The sequence below is a fragment of the Sparus aurata genome, chromosome 5 (genome assembly GCF_900880675.1).
Source record: "Sparus aurata chromosome 5, fSpaAur1.1, whole genome shotgun sequence".
In the NCBI taxonomy this organism is placed as follows: Eukaryota; Metazoa; Chordata; class Actinopteri; order Spariformes; family Sparidae; genus Sparus; species Sparus aurata.
Genome location: NC_044191.1, coordinates 19,893,923 through 19,914,468, shown reverse-complemented (window position 1 = coordinate 19,914,468; position 20,546 = coordinate 19,893,923). Strand labels below are relative to the sequence as shown.

The 20,546-nt window shown below is 41.0% G+C and overlaps 1 protein-coding gene across 4 annotated transcripts in view; it reads left to right on the top strand.

Moving 5' to 3' along the window:
- adamts3 (ADAM metallopeptidase with thrombospondin type 1 motif, 3) overlaps positions 1-20,546 on the top strand; it is a 139,836-nt gene that overhangs the window by 67,686 nt on the left and 51,604 nt on the right. For all 4 annotated transcript variants that reach the window (XM_030418205.1, XM_030418206.1, XM_030418204.1 and 1 more), the window contains 2 exons: positions 7,365-7,448; positions 12,860-13,016. In XM_030418205.1, the coding sequence (XP_030274065.1) occupies positions 7,365-7,448; positions 12,860-13,016 (241 nt within the window). The remainder of the gene's footprint in view (positions 1-7,364; positions 7,449-12,859; positions 13,017-20,546) is intronic.

Below are 20,546 nucleotides of genomic sequence, written 5' to 3'. Positions count from 1 at the left end.
GTAGCATCAGCTTCCGCTGTCTCAGGCTTTCAGAGATCAATAATAAACTCATATTTGCTTTACATTCCTCCTGCAAGTCCCAGACGGAAGCTATTCCACCTGGACTCAGTTGCCATATCGGACTCCAATGAAAAATGTAATGTCCTGCACAATCTGGTATCTCCAGAGATGACACCTAGCAGCTTTGACATAAAAGAGCCAGTGGGGAGTTTGAAGCGCTTTGAGAAGATTGTAATCGGCGTTTTTTGCTTTAACAATCAGAAAAAAAGATACAAAATTGTGTACATATCTTGAGTTTTATGTGTGAAAATACTGAAGTCAAACTGTTGAATCTATAGCCATTGAAAATAAACAGTAGTAACCGCCCAGTAGATCAAGCTGGAAGCAGAGGTCGCACAGTACTAAAATCATTGATGAGACCTCTTGATGAGACATAAAGGAATGAATGACTTTTATGGACCCCCTGCTGATATTTAGGTACTGCAGCAACACTGATGTCATGCATGTGTGTAAGTTAATACAAACCAATACAACAGCTTTGTTTCAGTTAAGTGTTTATTCTATGATTTCACACTGCTTTTTGTAGTAAAATCCATCTCTCAGTTGCTTATCTCTCAGGTGTTTTGGTCACTGTGATGGAGTCTAGTACAACAACGCGTCTCACTACAGACTTAAAAACATTATAGATTTAAGCCGGTAATTCCACGTAGAAAATGCAGGAGAAAGTGTTGCATGCTTGTTTCTGTAGAACTGGGTCCTGCCTTAAAAAGGATACTTATCACAGCAGGTAAACAAGTGCTGGGGTAGCAGTCACAGCTAGAACAAAATATACAATATGTCCTCTCTCATAAACAACCAGAGACAGGTCGACACCTGAACATTACAGTCAAATATGATTTTTTAATTTTCGTTCCATTTATTTATCTGCTCTACCAGATGTTGTAACCTGGCGGCAGTAATTTGACTCCATTCTGCCACGATAAATCCAGTGTTGTCCAGCACTGGCACTTGGAGATAAGTCCTGGCTCACAGTCAGCGATCTGAAGGTGTCGGGTGGGGTTGAGGTCAGGGCTCCCTACAGGCAGTCATGATCTGCAATACAACTCTGGGAAATAAACTGTTACCACACAGGTGCAAACTCAATCAGGTCTAACACATCAACGAATGCTGTAACATTAAGATAATCTTTAAGTGGAACAAGCCCCAGGTGGAATTAACCAAAATGATGCAGACAGGGTGTATTTATACTTTTGTACACATCATGTATTCTTTCAGTAGAAACATGCTTTCAGCAGAGTACTCACTGCAGGGCTTTTGGCCCAATTCTTCCACTCGCTGATGGTTTTTTGAGATTGCAGACGGATCAGAGTTAAATCACCGATGGGATCCAGGAGCTTGCCTACGCGTTGCAGACGCCGGCTGGATATATAGCTGTCTAAATATCTGGTTTACTGGCCGATGGGTCGGGAAGCCAAACATGAGCTACAGCCAGTAAGAGCAGACTCTGCTCTCTCCACAATAAATCTCTGAACTCCTACTTATCATGCATCTTGGAGGGAGCTAGCGATGATAATAGCCTGCCATTACATATTATTAGCAGTTTTTTCATTCCTGCCCTCGCATCTTAATCCAGTCTCCTACCCATATTCTTTTCTTTAAAGTCCTTGTTATTTTGCTACAAATCAGCGGACAAAGAACTTGGACAGCATAATAATAAGTGTGTGATTTTTGTAATGTTTGACTCTCTATAACTGGTCAGTCATGTAGTGTGCAAACCACAACAACTGCAAGATTAACTCCTGATTAAAAGAGGTGTGTGGTGTGAACAGTATGGTAATCTGATGACTTTGAACATCATGGCATTCGAGGAAGACTATGGTCCTTTATATGAATGTATTAGTACACTATGCAGGATTTTCCTTTAAAAAGGAAATCATTCATCTCAGTCATAACTTATGACTCACTAGAAGTGTGTAGCGGTGCAGAAACCCTGCCCTCCACCTGGATATTCTTAGATTCTTGCTGTTTTGTTGTCTTCGGGAGGTTTCTTGATGTCAGCGATGTTGAGTGTTTGAGTGTTTAATGGTAAAACACAATCTGAAAGTATCTGGAAAATAAATCATAAATGTGTCTCCCCCCCCCCCCCCCCCTCTGATTTTGGGTCAGTTTTGATATTTGTTTAGGTTTTAACCATCTTTGGTTTCTCAGAGACTGTCTCTGCTCTCTCCTTTAGTTTTCGGATGGTGGGTGTATTAACGTAGAAAGCCTTGTAACACAGCAGTCCTAACAGGCTTCCCACTGTTTGATCGGCACACATGCAGAGACACTCTCTGTTTCTCCTGTCTCCAGCTACTCATCTCTGTGTGACTCATGTGTATCTCATGGACAGAAAACACAGCAGGAGGCAGAGCTTGATGCTGCCAAGTCAGCTGTGATGGAACACCGAATTGTAATTAAGAAATGTGATTTTATATTACTATGTGCCATATTATACACCATGGATGGCACCATTTTCCGGAAACCCTGCTTAGTGTGAACTGCTGTATTAATGTCTTATTACCAACTCAAAATAACCAGAAAAGTAATGGTTTTATTGACTCAAAATGGAAATCTTCCTATAAAAGCAAGGAATCTCTGCCTGTCTGTGTGTGTGTGTGTTCCTCAAATATCTCTGCGGATCAGGATCAGACTGACCTGAGACTTACAACATGGCTGCTGCGTGTTTCAAGGGTGTGCAACTTTGCATTTGTTTGGACTGCAATGATACCGTTAATGAATTATTTCATAAATGCTTTACAAATTCGCGAGCATTGTCCATGGAGCCACCACAGTCACGCGCACACCAGAGCCAATCACTGCAGAGCCCACCGCCACCCCCCACCTTAAGAAACAAGCGGATTTATACCTGCAGCAGCGCGAGCTGGACCGGGATTTTGCTGGCAGTTCGGTCCCGTTCTGTTCTGTGCATCTAAACTGACTGTTGTGGATTAATCAGACTAAAAGAGTCCGGACCGAGTCTGTTCGGGTCTGAGGAGATCCGGAGACACGCGGACAACAAAGTGGAATCGGAATCTGTGGATGTTCATGTGTAGCTAGCTGCTAGCCCACCCACATGGCCCACCTCCTGAGTCGACGGACCGGACGCACCGGCGCGTCCAAAACGGGACTTGGGGTAAATAATGTCCGCCACGCTTTTTCGCGAACATTGCCGTCACGTTTGCTTTGTGTCTGGTGCAGGAAGAAACGGTAAAAACAGGCTTTTGTCAAAAAAGTGTCCGCAATAGAGATTGTGAGTTTTGAGAGTTGAGAGATTTGTGACATATAGCGTGTTTGGAGTGTATAGAATGTAATGTAATGTAGTGTTTGGTGTAGTGTGTTTAGTGTGTAGTGGAGTCAGTTTTTTGTGTTGTGAGTCAAAACAAGGAGGAGACTGTTGAATGTGGAGCAGGCAGGAATGAGCTGAGGAGCCTGAGGCATTGCCTGCATTTAAATGTAAATAGTTACATATAACTTTGTAAATTTCACTTATGCACAAATTTAGCAAACAACAATTTATATTTGCATTATAACTAATGCAATTGGTTCATTAAACTGTTTGTGGTTTTCACAGTAAAAAATCGAACTTTTTCCTACTCTGATTTTATGTTATTTTGTGATTTTAGGTCCATAGTGTTAATATAATATGTCAAAATGAAAAAATAACTGTACAGTCACACATGTGAGGTTGTGCTGAAAATAATGACACCAAACAAGGCAAGGTAAATAGTTTTTAAGGTGAAATATAATGGTATAATCAAAAGTAGTCAAAAACAGCCAATTATATCCCTGATGTCCCACCTTCAAACACAAGCTCATTTGGCCATCCATGAAAAAGCTACTTAACCTCCCACTTTTCTATAGGAATACATATTTCCTACGGGCAATGCACTAGTAGATTTAATACAAAACCTCCACCATGAAGACAACACTTGAGAGGACAGCAGAAAATCACCGTTATTCTTAAACAGATTACACATAAGTGTTGGGACTAGCAGCTGAGGAAGCAATCAAGTATAATAGTGCTATAGATCGATCACCCGATCAATCCCCAGCATCCCTCAGAGGAGATGCATTGTGGCTAATTTTAAGCTGTTCAATGGTTGCGCTAGCAGAATGAGTAAAATGTGAGGCTGAATACAGTCACAGGAAGTCTGACTGTAAATGTGTGGAGGACACTGTTCAGATGTCGCTGTCTAGTACATCATTATCACACAACCTAGTTTGATAGCAGGCAGTTCAGTGTGTGGGAGAAAGATAACATAAGGTTTAATTTTAGCCAGCCCTGAAGGAGAGGCTCAGAGTGCAGCTACTGTCAGCAGAGCAGAGCTGCTCCACTACGACATGAACGTTTAGAATCAGCAACGTCGTCTTTTCTGACATGAAGATTGTTGCTTAAACTATGTAGTGTTCTTTTAAATGTTACTGAGTATCAAAAGTAATTTTAGTTGATGTTAAGTTAATGTCAATTCTGCTTATAATATATTTACATGAATGTATACACCCTTTATTAGGGGGTGACCAGTAATGGCAGATTATGGGATCAGATATTCAGCATTTTCCTGATTATTGCAAACTTTTTATCTTTGGATTAATTTGCAGATAAAATAAATTAATTTAGCAATGAACTACTTTAGCTCTGATGCAAAATATGAAAGTACAGTGTTGAAATGTGTTGGAGTGGAAGTGGAAGTATTAAGTAGCAGAAAATATAAATACTCAAATAACGTACAATAACTACAAAATATACTTTAAGCACCTGGGAAATAAGTTTCTGTTGTCACATAGCAATCGCTGGAAATAATATAGTATGCCACAACAAACTCAACTTGATGAAGCTTTAGGTTTCATAAGGCGGAGCTCTGACCTGTTCCTCTGCCGCAGCACCCGAAAAAGTTGATACGGCAAAACCAATGCTCTGAGGACAATTTAGAACAAGATTATTTGCTGCTGGAATATAATTTTCCACTTCAGATACCCTGAGTGGAGAACACTGACATATTGTGCAATGTGGCGGATAAGCACAGTGAGAAATCAGTGGCCCAAAGAAAATGAGACCCACTGTGAGGCTGAATGTCGCTTCAGGCCAAATGCTAATGAGGTCTTCTCACATAGTGTCAGTGAGCTGCATCGACAAGATGTTGGATTGCTCATTGATTCGATTGGTACTAACTGTTCGGTCAATCAGTGAGTGACAAAACAACCAGAACAACCACTGAGCCTTTTTAAAGTTCAGCTGTCAATAGGATGCATGTCTGTCACCGAATTTAGTGGTCATTTGATACAGGCATGACTTCTCACCAGAATTTACCATATAAACCTGGAAAAATGCCAAAGTGTTCCATCATAATTGACAAAGTTATTTTTATCAACCATAACATACCTGGTCATACTCTTGACTATCCAATCATTTTTTCTCTAGAAATCTGAGTGGCACTGTTATATAAAGGCAGCACACTGAACTTCCTACAGCAGTTACAGTCATGCTTCACTTTCACAACTTCTCTCCTTCCAGCTGTTTTGACAACGAGCTCACCAGTAAGATCCAATCACATTCAGGCAGGTGTACATGGTGACCTGACACTTCTCACTTCTACTGTGTTGAAATAAGGCTTCATTCCTGTGTTTGTCTGGGGAGATTGTTTCTCCGGGCATTCCTTTATTGCTAGTAATGTTATAATATAATCAAATATCGTATAAAGTATAATAGAATACAATTTCCATCATTGCCTGTGTCTGTTAATTTCTATATTGGAATAATACGTTTGGACGTTGGCTGGCATTAGAAGGAGGAGGAAGACAAAGAGGAGGAAGAAGAAAAAGAATTGGATGAAGACGAGGTAGAAAAAGAAAAAGTAGAGGAGGAAGAATAAGAGGGCAAAGAGGAAGAAGAAGAAAAGAAAAAAGAAGAGGAAGAAGAATAGGAATAGGTATAAGAAGAAAAATATGAAGACGTAGAAGAGGAAGAGGAAGAAAAAGAAGAATATGAAGAAGAGGGAGAGAAGGAGGAAGAATAGGAATCAGAAAAAAAGAGGACGAGGAAGAAGAAGAAGGCCCATGTGCTCTCCATCTTCAGAATAATCTCACAACCCGTCATTCAGTGCATTTCATTCTTCCTTGATACCTGCAGGTACAGTGAGTGACACTTTTTCTTGAGGGGAAAACTTGATCTCCTGCAGACGATTAACAAACACCCAGCAGGTTTGTGGAAGATAGTTTTGAGGAAAGGAGGTGTTAAACCGGCGTGATGACTGCTTGAAACGGGGCCGCAGCTGGAGCTTGTGTGCTTGAAAGAAGCTCACAGATTGAAGCCGAGGGAAAGCGTTGCTCAGGGTATCTGTAGAGAGTCTTTCACCGGCCAGGCTCCCTGACTTAAACAGTTCTCTTTACGTTTCTTCAGAGGCTGCAGGGAGCTCTGCCGGTCTGAATACTAAACACGGTTCTTTCTTGCTCTTTCTGTACCTCTATGCTTCGTTTTTTTCTTCCTCCTCTGCAGTCTCTTATCATTTTATAGGCGCAATTGTGTGTGATGCTGCCCAACTCGCACATTATAACTGTTCTAATGAAACATATGTTCCATTGTTCAAGTCCGACCTATTTATATAGCTAATTACCACAAATCACACATTTTGCCTCAAGGGTCTTAGGGAGCATATGACCCCCTCTATCGGATAAGAAACAACAGGAAAATATAGGAGAAGCCTCCGAGGAGGGATCCATCTGAAATACGGGATGTACATTATAATGATATATAGATTTTGAAATAGGTATAATCGTCACATCCCAGCTATACATCTGCACATACTCTATGTACACATCCAACGAAACACTAATTTCTTCCTCAAAGCCTGCGAGTGCACAACTGCAGGCTCTGTCATTTGGATGCTGATTCTCCTTTTGTTCATATATCTGTTATGGCAAACGGGTCTTGCGAGGAACGAGCCCACGATGATGGGACATTCCTCACCGTGTTAACCGGCGTGAAGACGCAGAACAGTGATTGCACTGGTCTGTGATTACGGTTATCATGGAGTGATTTGTAGAGGCTGGTCTGTTTCTCGCCCTCTCTTCCTCTGATGAGCAGAGAGCAGAAGGCCAGAATTAACAAGATAGGGGTTGTAACATCAATGATGAAGATACCTTAAGATAATGTTATTTCTTGTTTATTTATTTAAGTATTTATTTATTTATCCATTTATTTGTTTGTTGTATTTAAATGTGTGTGTGTGTGTGTGTGTGTGTGTGTGTGTGTGTGTGTGTGTGTGTGTGTGTGTGTGTGTGTTTGAACTACTGCTAGTCCTCTGACTGACACACTGCTTGCTTCTCAGGTCAATGAGATTTACCACGACGAGTCCCTCGGAGTCCACATCAATGTGGTCCTGGTGAGGATGATCATGCTGGGGTATGCCAAGGTGAGTTTCACAGTTGTTTTCTAACGATAGATCAGTTGAGACAGAATTTGCCCCCGAGAGAGAGAAAGAGAGAGAGAGAGAGAGAGAGCACAGTGTGTGGGAGAGGACTGAGATGGAAAACTGCTCCTTCACACTTCTGATTTTGATCACAACACAAAATAAAATACTGACGTCTCTGCTCTGAAACAGTCAAACAGTCTTCATAAGCTGCAGCCAGGGATAATTTTCTCTAGTTATTCATCTGTGAATCATAAGGAAAGGAGGATGAAGATTGTTCTCTATAGAAACTTTGTGATTTGTGTTGGATGTTGAGCCTTTTTTCTGCTTAAAAGTCGACCAAGCACTGAGCACAAACGCTCCCCCCTGCCGAAGGTCTGTGCACAGCAATTTGTTATGTGCCCTGTTTGCTGGCTTCAACGTAGAGGTGAAGCACCAAGCCATTATCACTGGCAAACAGACAAACAGCACCCGAATCCCAAACAATATCAACGCTCCTGAAAAGCATTACATTTTCTAGACGAAACGGCACAGGGTGGCAACAGTCTGTAAGAGCTGACGACTGTCAGCCCCCTGTCTGCTCTTAAGATGGTGTTTTAATTTCCATCTGTCATCCCACATCACTGGTCACAACCACATACAAATCATAACGACATGAATGAGTTTAGGAAAAATGGAGAGCACAGGAGAAAGAGAAAAGATAAGGCTGAGAAGGAAAAGCATGGAAGAAGAGTGACAATAAATTCCATAAAATCACAGATAAACTTATGAGTGGGGGACGTGGTTATAGCAAAAAAGAAAAGAAAAATGTGCCGAATTGGCATGTGACATGTGATGTCTACAGTGAAACACTGTGATGGACGGTGACATATTTGTTCATCAATTTTAGGCAGCATGTCCACTCAGTGTTGTCGTAAGGCAGCGGTTTGCGTATAAGCTCACCACTGTAGCCGTCACTGTTTCCCACTGGTGCTCCGACATCAATCTTCAGTTGTCTGGAATTCACTGTCTTCCGTTACCACCGTCATAAATCCTTGTGCTAGGTTTAAAAGTGTCCTCCTCTCCATACCACATGTTCGTACCGTAGTCTTCATTCAGCCTCATAAGCATAAAACACTGCTTACTGACTACCCTAGGAAGCCAACCTAAGAAAACTGTATATTAAAAAGGCACAACTGAGATAAACAGCAGCCCACAGGAAAAGAAATACTGCTGCCACAAATTTAACCGTGTGTCTTGGGTGTGCCAAACTTGTTAAATAAGAAAATAGCAAACGGGACATGGAGACATCTCTCTATAAAAGCAAGGAGTCTCTGCCTGTCTGTGTGTGTGTGTGTTCCTCAAATATCTCTGTGGATCAGGATCAGACTGACCTGAGACTTACAACATGGCTGCTGCGTGGTTTAAGGGTGTGCGATGTCGGATTTGTTTAGTCTGCAATGATACCATTAATAAATTATTTCATAAATGCTTTACCAATTCCGCTAGCATTGTCAACCGTAGCCACCATAGCCACTTGAGCACCAGAGCCAATCACTGCAGAGCTCAAGCCCACGACACACCTTAAGAAACAAGCAGATTTATACCTGCAGCGGCGCGAGCTGGACCGGGATTTTGCCGGCGGTTTGGTCCCGTTCTGTGCATCTAAACTGACTGTTGTGAATTAATGAGACTAAACAAATCTGGACCGAGTCTGTTCCGGTCTAAGGAGATCCGGATACGCGACGACAACAAACTGGAATCGGAATCTGTGGATGTTCGTGTGTAGCTAGCTGCTAGCCCACCCACACGGCCCACCTCCTGAGTCGACGGACCGGACGCACCGGCACGTCCAAAACCGGACTTAGGGTAAATAATGTCCACCACGCTTTTTCGCGAACATTGCCGTCACGTTTGCTTTGTGTCTGGTGCAGGAAGAAACGGTAAAAACAGGCTTTTGTCACGAAAGTGACCGTAAGCAGCAAATTTGGTTGCTGAGGAACAGGGAAGTTGTGTGAGGGACGCTGGCGGTGATACAGACAGTGACAGAGATGAGAGCTGAGAAATTTGTGAGATATAGCGTGTTTGGAGTGTATAGTAAGTATGTTATGTAAGGGATAATGCCCGACGAGGTGGCCATAAACAGAAGTTAATGGACTTCGCGGAGGACGGTTGCCTCCGCGAAGTCCATTAACTTCTGTTTATGGACACCTCGAAGGGCATTATCCCGCTTATACCATGGTCACTTGCCAAAGAAAAGAAATTCGGACCATTAATTTACATTTTCATGCGTTTTACAATCAAAATATAAAGTTTTTCACAAGCCATAACTTAGTTTCCCTGGTAACGCCTGAGGGTTTGACTAATACCTAGAACAATCATTACTCTCCCGTAAGATTCTTATGCAAAGGAAGCGTTGTTCACTCCTTCAGTAAATAGGACGGACCATAGATACGACTTGGCAACGGGAGATATTCTAGTCCGCTCAGTGATGAGCCAGAAAGCTAACGCTATGCTAGCAAGATTCAAAGTCAATAACATTGCATACGGTTGACAAACAGTAAATATAATTTGACAGTATGCTAGCTAACACGATTAGCTAACTAACCAGTCATGTCATTGTCCCCAAATCAATAGCAAGATTTTCACGAACAAATGACCGGCCGTGTGTAACGTTACTGTGGCCGCAGCCTGAAGTAGAGAGCTGAACAGCGAACGGGATGTGAGGGGAAGTGTACTTTCTGCAGCTTGTGTGTTACAGTCGCCACCCTGTGGTGTTCAGAGGATAAGACACTGAAGGACTGACAGTCAGACTGCACTCAGTGCTGGAAATAAAATATTAAGATTTGATACGCCAGCTAGCACATTAATTTACAGCGGTGAACAGTCAATTTGACTGGAACTACTTAGTAGGTGTCCATATATCCGGGGTTAATGGACACCCTGCAGCCAATCAGAATCGAGTATTCCCCCAGACCATGGTATAAATAGTGTTTAGTGTAGTGTGTTTAGTGTAGTCGTTTTTTTGTGTTGTAAGTCAAAACAATGAGGAGACGGCTGAATGTGGAGCAGGCAGTGCAGCTCTTCATTGAGCTGAGGAGCCTGAGGCATTGCCTCCATTTAAATGTAAATAGTTACATATAACTTTGTAAATTTCAAAAACTTATGCACAAATTTAATAAACAACAATTTATATTTGCATTATAACTAATGCAATTGGTTCATTAAACATATTTGTGGTTTTCACAGTAAGAAATCTAACTTTTTCCTACTCTGATTTTATGTTATTTTGTGATTTTAGGTCCATAGTGTTAATATAATATGTCAAAATGAAAAAATAACTGTACAGTCACACATGTGAGGTTGTGCTGAAAATAATGACACCAAACAAGGCAAGGTAATAGTTCTTAAGGTGAAATATAATGGTATAATCAAAAATAGTCAAAAACAGCTAATTATATCCCTGACGTCCCACCTTCAAACACAGCCTCATTTGGCCATCCATGAAAAAGCTACTTAACCTCCCACTTTTCTATAGGAATACATGCTTCCTACAGGCAATGCACTAGTAATGTTAGTGCACTGAGCAGCAACATGTCTCTTAATTGTGCCCTCTGGTGGGGATCCTTTTAAATCACAGTGTTATGGTCAGGGATTAGTAGTCCATGGTCGTCAGATAATGGTATCATTCATAGTCCACATGATAACGATGACTATAAAATACATGACCTTGGTAAAACTTTCTTGTCTTTCAAGTTGTTCCAGCATGGCATTCATGTGAATTTTTACCAGTGGGAAAACTGTTTTTCTGATTATTCCGACAGCCCATGAATGCACCATTAAGACCTGTATCTTAACTGTCAGGTGGATTTCTTCCAGTTAATCCAGAGCTTCATGATGATTGAAATAAGTCTAGTCAGAGCTCTGAGGAAATGAAAGCTGCAAATCAAAAATGATATAAAGACAATCATGAATCGTTTTTTCTAGCTATGGAAGTTGATTAGATTTTTTAAATGACGTAAATGATATGTTGCTGGCATAAACAGAAAAGAGAAAAAAAGATCTTGGGACTGACCTCAGACTCCTGGCCTGAATTGTTATCCCAGTCCGACCCTGCCTTCAGTGCTTAAACTCATTTTTTTCAAGTATTATGCAATTAAAACCAGTCCGCGTGCCTTCATCTGCAATATCAATATAAAACCAGTAACAAACACACAGCGCTGAGTCTAAACCTTTCATACTTTTATAGCGTTGATGCTCTTTCTGCTTTTATTTCAAATACTGTAGGTGTGTAAAAGCTTCGCAAGGGTTTGTATTTCGTACTCGCGGAGCGTGCTAGTGACATATCCACAGCCATCAATAATGGAGCAGTAATTCTAAAGAGGGAAGCGAATGTATGCAGATTACAGGGGTCAGCTACTCTCCCTTTCCCCGAAAACATTCTGTTTGAATGCAGAAATAAAGTCAAGACATCTGTAATGGTATACTGGTGATGTATGCTTGCCTGACCTTTAGTTTTCTGAGAAAATTCAGTTTGATATCATATTATTATAACCCCATATTTAACAAAGAAAGGAATGTGATATTCTAGATAGATTGCAATCATATTGCCTACAGTGTTATATGTTGCAAACTGCCAGCTATGCACACACACAGACGCATATCAAACCAAAATCGCCTTGTTTCTTCAAAGCCTGCAATTGCACAAACTCCAATCTCTATCATTTAGATGCTGATTTAGACTCCTTATAATTACCTTTAGTACGGCAACCAGGTCGAAGAACAAGAGCTTGATGATAAGATGCTCCTCCTCCTGGCTGTATTCATTAGCTCTTCCATAGACCTTTCAGAAAAGTGTTTTTTTTTCACGCTCATGGACACATCCGCAGCCATTAATAATGGAGCAGTGATGCTAAATGGGGAAGTGAATGTGTGCAGATTGCAGGGGCCAGCTACTCCCGCTCCCTGCAGAACATACTGTGAAAAAAAATGCACATTTGCATGCAGAAAGTACGCAACGTAATCTGTGATGTTATGTGATGTTGTAACTACAGTTTTTACTTTGGAAAAAAAAGGCCGCGCTATAGAAAACCTGCTTTTATAATGGAGTGTGGTTTAGGTCCAGAAGCAGAGGCTGTTTTAATGTTAACAATAGAAGTGATCCAAGGGCAAAGTATCCAGATGGGTTGATCTCATTTCGCTCACCTTAGTTTTTGTATCGATGGTAGAGAGGAGATTCGGTTCGACACCCAACTTTTAGCACCTGTGTTTGTTCTGTGTCTACAATGAGCACAACCTAATCCACTCAGGAAAACTATCTATGCAATTTTGGGCTGCTGACAGAACACTTACGTATACTGAAGAATTCCTTCAAACAGTCAAGGTTAATTTGTACGCATATCTCTCTCCCTCTCTCTGTCTCTCTTGCTTGTCAGTCCATCAACCTCATTGAAAGAGGTAACCCATCACGGAGCCTGGAGAATGTGTGCCGCTGGGCGTTTGTGCAACAGAAAGGCGACCCTGATCACGCCGAACACCACGACCACGCGATATTCCTCACTCGCCAAGGCTTCGGCCCTACAGGGATGCAGGGTAAGGCCCCCGGAGGACGCAGTGGTTCCAATAAAGCTGTGCTCTTGCCTTCAGCATTTTGACCTGACCCTGGCGTGTGATCTGAATACAGTTGCAGGAGATTATTCAACATGATACACGGCGGTAAAAGAAAAAAATTTGCAACTTGTTAATCAGGACTCATCTTTTTATTCTCCACATTAACGGTCGTGGGAAGCTCAGACTGCCCTCGATTCATTTTAAGGGGGTATTGCACGTCATGTCTTTATTTTGAAAATTGAACTATTATTGCACATTTGAAAAGCTGTTTTCCAGAAACCTTCAAAGTAAGACACAGCTCTCATTCGTAAACTGTATAGATTTTCTCTGATTGAAGCTGTAACAGTTCCTTGTGCCCCAGTCGTTCGAGGTAAATCACGCAAAAAAAGGAAGCCATGAAAAAGAGTCCTGAACAAGCCTCTTTATCACCAATATCGAGCTCAAACAGCATAACCAGTTCGATCGCGTACAGGTACCACCCCGATGCCCTTTGTGTATCATATTTGGCACCTACTCTTAATTTCTTTTCTTGTGATTGGAAAGGCTCGATGCTGAAGGCAATCTGCACTGTCTGCCTAAAATTGACTGCTCGCCCCACCCCTTACTTTGTCTACAGCAGCCAAACTGAAACAATGGGAGTGACGAACGGTCCGTTCAAAAAGGCCATTCAGCTTTTTTTATGTCTTTTTTATTTGCCCCTTTGAGCGGCAGCTGCATGTAATTTTCACTTGGAAGAGACAACTGTGCACTTTGGCTAACCCGTTAATTACGTCTTTTTTGTGGAGACCAATGGGAGGGGATTTATCCAGAGTATACAGGCGTGTACCAGACACGTTCTACAGTACCTGACAAGGCCCAATGCTTTTGTAGACCTCGCTGATGCAGTGGCATTATAAGTTACTGGGTTTTCCGGGCTGCTTTAACAACAGCCACATTTTAGCTGAGTTTATTTAATTGCTACTGCTTTGTTTAGCCTGCTAAAAGCTGTGCCAACAAGTATATCAATAAAATAAATGTTTTTCAGGCCAAACACAGTGCTCTGTGTTCAGATTGATAACACATTTTGAGCCATTTACAGGAAAACAAAACAAAGAAACTCCTTAAAATGCGGAATACCACAACTGGAAGACAGAGTTGTATCTAAGGTAAACAAAGGAGGAGGTAAATCGCTGCAGACTTTGTCTATGAATTTGAAGTTAAACAGACTGGAATCGTATATGTTTTGACACAACAGAAGCAGCTGGTTTCGCAGCAGCTTAACTGCGCCATCTGATGATAATAGAGTCTCCTGTTTGTTGGTTATCATTGTGTAGGGTGGGTGGTGGTTCTGATGTTAGTGAGTGTGTGCGTTCGACATTTGAGGAGGCTGACTGGCAGACAAATCTTTTTCACACTCTGGACTGAAGCACTGAACATTTTAACTTCCATAAAAGCTAAGAGGACTGAAAGTATATAGGAAAAATAACCTTACTCACGGTGGAGTAGATGTGTTATTATTATCATATTATCAATGACGCGATACACTGAGGTTTTAACACAACATATATAATATAGAAACATTAAAGTCAAACATTTGTTTATCTTCTTGTTCTTACCGCTGAATGTTTGAGCTTCACTGTGTAGAGTTAGACACTAGAAGGCTGTTGTCACATTCATTGTTGAAAGTATAAAATTTTCTTGGTGCTCATTGATAATCTGATTTTAAGAGGCGTGGGCCTGTGAGCCTGATTTGTGACATCACAAGTAGTTTCTAAGCCAGTCTTGGTTCAATATTTAAAGTATTCAAATGCGATGTGGAAACATGAGGCCTCCAGTACACAAACACAGAGAATGGACTTTACAAAGACATCTTGCGTCCGTCAGTTAAACTCGAGAAACAAAAACGACAGAATTTGGCCCTTTGAAGGACGGAGAAAGACTAGGTGTCAGTTTAGTTTTAACAATAATGTTCTCTCTATAACTCTTTTGTGGAAGAATTGCTGAAATCATGATGCTGTATGCTGACATTTAGGAAGTATATTTGCAATGATACGTCTTAGTTACGTGTTGGCATGCTGTAATCTGCTAATTGGCACTAAATAAATACATACAGTCGAACTGAGGCTTGGTCCATGACACTCTCATTCACAAAGTGGGAATGTGAAATATAGAGAAAACAACAGATGAAAGTGTTCTGCTGTTTTTTTTTGTGGCTAAAGACAGTCTGTGCAATACACGTGGTTTCATGCATTAAGCTTGTTCATGTGTAAAATAGATAAAAGTACACACCGTGCTGTGATGCAGCTGAGGCTAAAAAGACCATAAACCCTGGTGTTCACTGGAACGCTCACTCCTGAAATCTGAGATACTGTATTCGACTTCATCCCGGAACGGCTAAACTGGACTTGGTTGTTGAATCTTATACTTGATTGTATTTTTGAAGCTTCATTAGCCTCCAGTGTGACTCAAGTATAGCAGACCTTGATTTTAACAATACATAGCATATCCTTGTGATTACATTTACATTTTCACTCCCACTGGATCCTCCTTACAAAAAAGAAAAGAGATACACCATCCTTCAATACAAATAAAGTCAGATTCTCTGCAGTGGCTTAAGTATCGGCGGTGCAACTGGTGCAGCTGCACCGGGGCCCAGACGCCGTCAGGGGCCCATGAATGAAGAAAAGAAAAAAGAAAAAAAAAGCTGTCCAGAATTGCCACAGGCCCCTGTTTTTGTAAATGAAATAGCTTGGGGCAGGTCGGTAAGGTAATGCTGATTGGCTGGTATAGGAGGAGGAAATTATAATTTGTCCAATCACCTTGATGCCTGTCAATCATGATGAGTCGTGTCTCGTCACCTCTCTGCTGTGTCTGCAGCTGAGCACTGTGGGCTGAGCCAATGCATGTCTCTCTCCCCGGGCCAGGAGAGTTATCATACCGTACAATACCAAATAATAGCCGGGACATTTATTTGTTTCAATCACTTAACAGACCAGGCGTTTATTTGGGGCCAGGCAGCAATTTGGGACAGGCGTTTAATTCCAGGATGAAACGATTCAGCCAACCAGCACTCGCAGCAGATTGCTGGTCACCAATCTCTCACTGTGTTGAGAGAGTTTTCCTCTGCATATTTTACGACAGAAAGTTTGAATTTCAAGTCGTACTTTTAATTTTTTTGCTGCATTGGAGCCATAGTGATCATCAATGTGATATTGACTGGGAGAAAGCACAAAACATGAAAAAGGTGAAGAAGAAAAACGTGCAGTGTCAGTGGTCACGTCTTCTTCCTTGACTTTTGAAAAAAAATTGATTATACCGTGGAACCTGCGGTTAATTGAAACCCGGCTATTATTTGGTAATATACAGTAGTTACCAAGGGAAGGCGCAGCAGAAAAAATAAATAGATACAAATAAAATAAAAAAACGGCCGTCCATCGGCCCATTATTGATCGGCCCACCGGGAAAAATCCTGTTACTCCCGATGGCCAGTCCACCCCTGCAATAGCAGTTCTCTCGAGTGGCTGTGCGTGTGTCCAAGCGTGTGTCCATGTGTGCGTGCGTGCAGTGCGCACAAGCGTGCGCTCTTGTTAAGTGTGGGGGTGAGGGGCAAAAAAAAAAATATGCACTGGGGCCTATCACCATGATGTTATGCTACTGATTCTCTGCATTTGCAGTTACTTATCACCATCCGTCCTTCACATCTCTCCTTAGACTCAAAAGCTTTTCCATCGATGTGAAGGAAAGTGTTTATAAAAAGACATAGGATCTTCTTCTTTCTGACTATTTGAATGCGGACATGGAGTAGCTCTTTCTTAGGGTTTGTAAATGGAGTAAGTCTGTAAAACATTCATACCAAGGCCGCTGTCCTTTTCAACGTCACTGCATGGGGTTTCTGCGTCATTGGAATTAAGTACCTTATTGAAGTGGCTCTGTTTGGGGCGGCTGTATGATTCACGAAGAAACAGAGCGGACATTCAAATCTGGTTATTTTATGCATCACGTCTGCTTTTCTCAACTTCAGTCAATAGCGATTAATAATGAAATACTGTGATAAAACAGTTCCTCCCTGTTTCCCAGTTTGTTTGATCTCACAAGCAATAAATTGAAAGATTTCAGGGACACAAGCTGACACTTCATGCTTAATTAATAATCAGTGCATGCCTGCGTACTGTAAGTGGTTTAATGTGGTGCTGTACCATACAGAGAAAACCTTTTTTGTGTTTCATCTTCACTCTGCTCTTGCCTCGAAAGAAAAGGATTACGTTAATAGAAATACAGAAGGGATGTGTTAGTTACTTCCTCCCCCTGCCAGGCCTGACACAAATAGAGTAAGGTCAGTGTCTGTTCATTTTTGATCTGCAGCAGGCGATGCATCTGTTTCACACTGTGCACAGGAGAATTGAAGCAGTAGTGAGAAGATCAGCTGGTGACTCCTGAACTTTATAAACGCCAGGGGACACTGTATTTTAATGCTCCATTCTCTGTAGGGATACTCTGTAATTGAACCAAGTTCAAGGCTGCATCGAAACATTTTACCATTCAACCAATGTCTTATTGCCTGCAGTCATTTATGGTACAATGGGCTAGACTAACAGAGGGAATATGAAATAAACGTAAAAACATTAGCAAGGATGCTGACATACCTAGGATATAAACAGAGACATGGAGGCGAATAAATTGTCAAAAGCAATGTTTAATACTTTTTTTTTTAAATGGAGACCCAGGGTATGCCATATTAAAATGCAACAAATATGTTGTCTTATATAACCAAAAAAATTCTAAAAAACACAATATTGGTAAAGGTTATTGTTATTCTTTGTGATTGGCTGTTGAGCAGCCAACAACCAACAGTTACTTTACAAAACTAGGGGGAATTTATTTTAGTAATATTTGTATATATTCATATATATATATTTATTTATATATTTTTTAAATTTATTCTTTGTTTATTGCCCTCTTTCAGGCATCTTTTACTGCAGATTAACACATTTCTAAAATGAGATTTCAAAATGAAAACTGTTAAGATAGATAAACCAAACAATCAAATACCCACACCAAGCAGCGCTGAGTTTTCTATGATGCTATCTAGGATATTAATGCATGATTGGCTTCATGGCTTCCTGTAGGACTCCAATCATCAAAGGCAGAATTATGTCAATGCCGTCTGGGGAAAATATCTGACAATCAGTTCTCTGCAGTCTTCTCTTGAGCCAATCTTAGATTGTATTAAGCACAGAGCCATGCTATAAGCACGCTGTCATTATGCCTGTCTCTGTGTGTGACATGTTTCCAAACTGAGTCATTTTCACAGGCTAAAATAAACAAAAAAATTGACCAGATTTCACCCCACGGACAGTGAACAGACAATAAGAGGTTGAAAGAAACAGTTGCTGATGAAGATGAAGCCGGAGCGCCTTCCCTAGATAGCAAATCTAACCCATCAAACACCATCAAAACAAACAAAACCTATTCCCTCCACATTACGCTGGATCCTCTGTCAAGGTTGTGATTCTGCCTTTCCTAAGCCTTCAGTAAATCTGCCTCAAGACATTATAAACATACAAACACCCTTCACACCTTTTTTAAGACACTATAGAGACAGTCCTCTCAAAAACGTTTAAATTATAGATATATGTTAACAATATCCCAGAAGGTCAGAAATCAACAAAATTACCATTCAATTTTACTACCTCAAATTTATGTTATGGCAATGCTGTGCTTATGGTCTGGTTTGGTTTAGGTACTAAAACCACTTGGTTAGGTTTAGAAGAAGATCAAGTTTTGGTTTAAAGTACCTGGTTCTGTCAACACAAACGCAGCTGGAAATTGTCCCTATGCCTCATCAAAAATATCACAAACAGCACAAACAGCTAAAGAACGTCCCAAACCTCTTGTTAAAAAATATGATGTGGCTTCAAGCTTGAAATCATGATTCAAGGCTTAAGACACAGTTTTTTATTCTGCAGAAAATGCTCATCTGGGTTTTGTTATTTAAGATATTGAAGCTTTGTTAAAGCGATTGATTGATTAATTGCTTGATTTTTGGATTTGAAGACAGAAAAAATAAACATGAAAAAAAACATGTTGAAGTTATAACACTCATTTCCAGCATGGTCCTTGGTGTCAACACATAAGACAACAAAGACACAGAAACACACTGACATCAGGGCTTTCCACTAAGACACAGACTAGCCAGCCATAATACATAAGTAGCCAGCCGGGGGGGGGGGGGGGGGGGTCTGCACAGTCTGCAGTGGTGGCTACACAATTAAACACTCAGTGAACGTTTCTCCCTTAGCAACTAATGAAAATACACTCTTAGAGTCCGTTTGGTTTCATTTGTACAACCGACAGTGTTTTTTGATGCCAGCACGTGTCGCAGGTATTGCTAAATGGACGCTGGAAGAGAAGAGTGGATTACCGGTGACAAAATAAGCGTATTATGGTGAGCCCTGCTTCTCGCCTCCGACGGCCGACACACTGACTCCGCTGAGTGCGCGCGCACACACACCGCGTGTCAGGGCCGCGGATGAGTTTCTCTCCCTTGTGATCAATGAAGTCGGCGATGATCGGAGTAATTTGTGATTATTATCAGTACAAGCACAGCGAATCACAATTTTAATGAGTGCGGTTCAGTTTGACATTATTGTCAGTCTGTTAGAAAAACATTTAACTTTATTAAAATCGAAAAATAATAGTCATTAAAGTAGCCGGCTGGAGTTAACTGTGTAGTCGGCTATATGGCCGGCAGCCGGCGCTTGTGGAAAGCACTGTGACATACTATCAGCCACAATCCAAAGAAAAAACTAATTACTGAAAGTTATGAAAAATAAAATACATATCAAGTAAAAACATAAATAGGGCATACACATGACTTATCATACATTCGTCACCTTGTTCCATAAAAGGCCCTAACCTGATTTCTAAAAGACCGTCAACAATTTAATAGTTTGGTGACAGGTGGCAAACTGTTCCATAACAAGATACCAGTGTTGAAAAAGGTACTTGAGGCTGCATTTTTAACTCTGGGTACTTTACATGAACAAACGCTGGCCCTTGGTATTTGATTGTGCTGAGTGTGAACCATTTTAATATTGGAACATGTATAATTGGGAGCATGGCCATTTACAACGTTATACATTCAACAAGTACCAGATAACATTATTTTGCATAACCTACAGTTTGTTTTTAAGCTTGACAGACAATCCACAGTGCCATGCAGAGCAAGCATAATCAAAGTGGCACTGTATCAGAGATAAAACACGTCCACTGTACTGACATCAAAACAACGCATTGACTCATCCATGTCACCAAAAATGTTTGTGTGACACATTTCATTCAGACAGCACCGATTACAAGTCAATTAAATATCGGATTTAGTCCTAACGGCCAGATCATATATTTTCGGTGCAATATTCTCGCATTTTATGTGAACAAAAAGAGTTGAGAGTTTTCAGCAAAGCGTTATTGGCTTTGAAGTGAAGTATTTCATTACACAAGGTAGGAAATGTCTATTTGAGCTATGAAAATGTG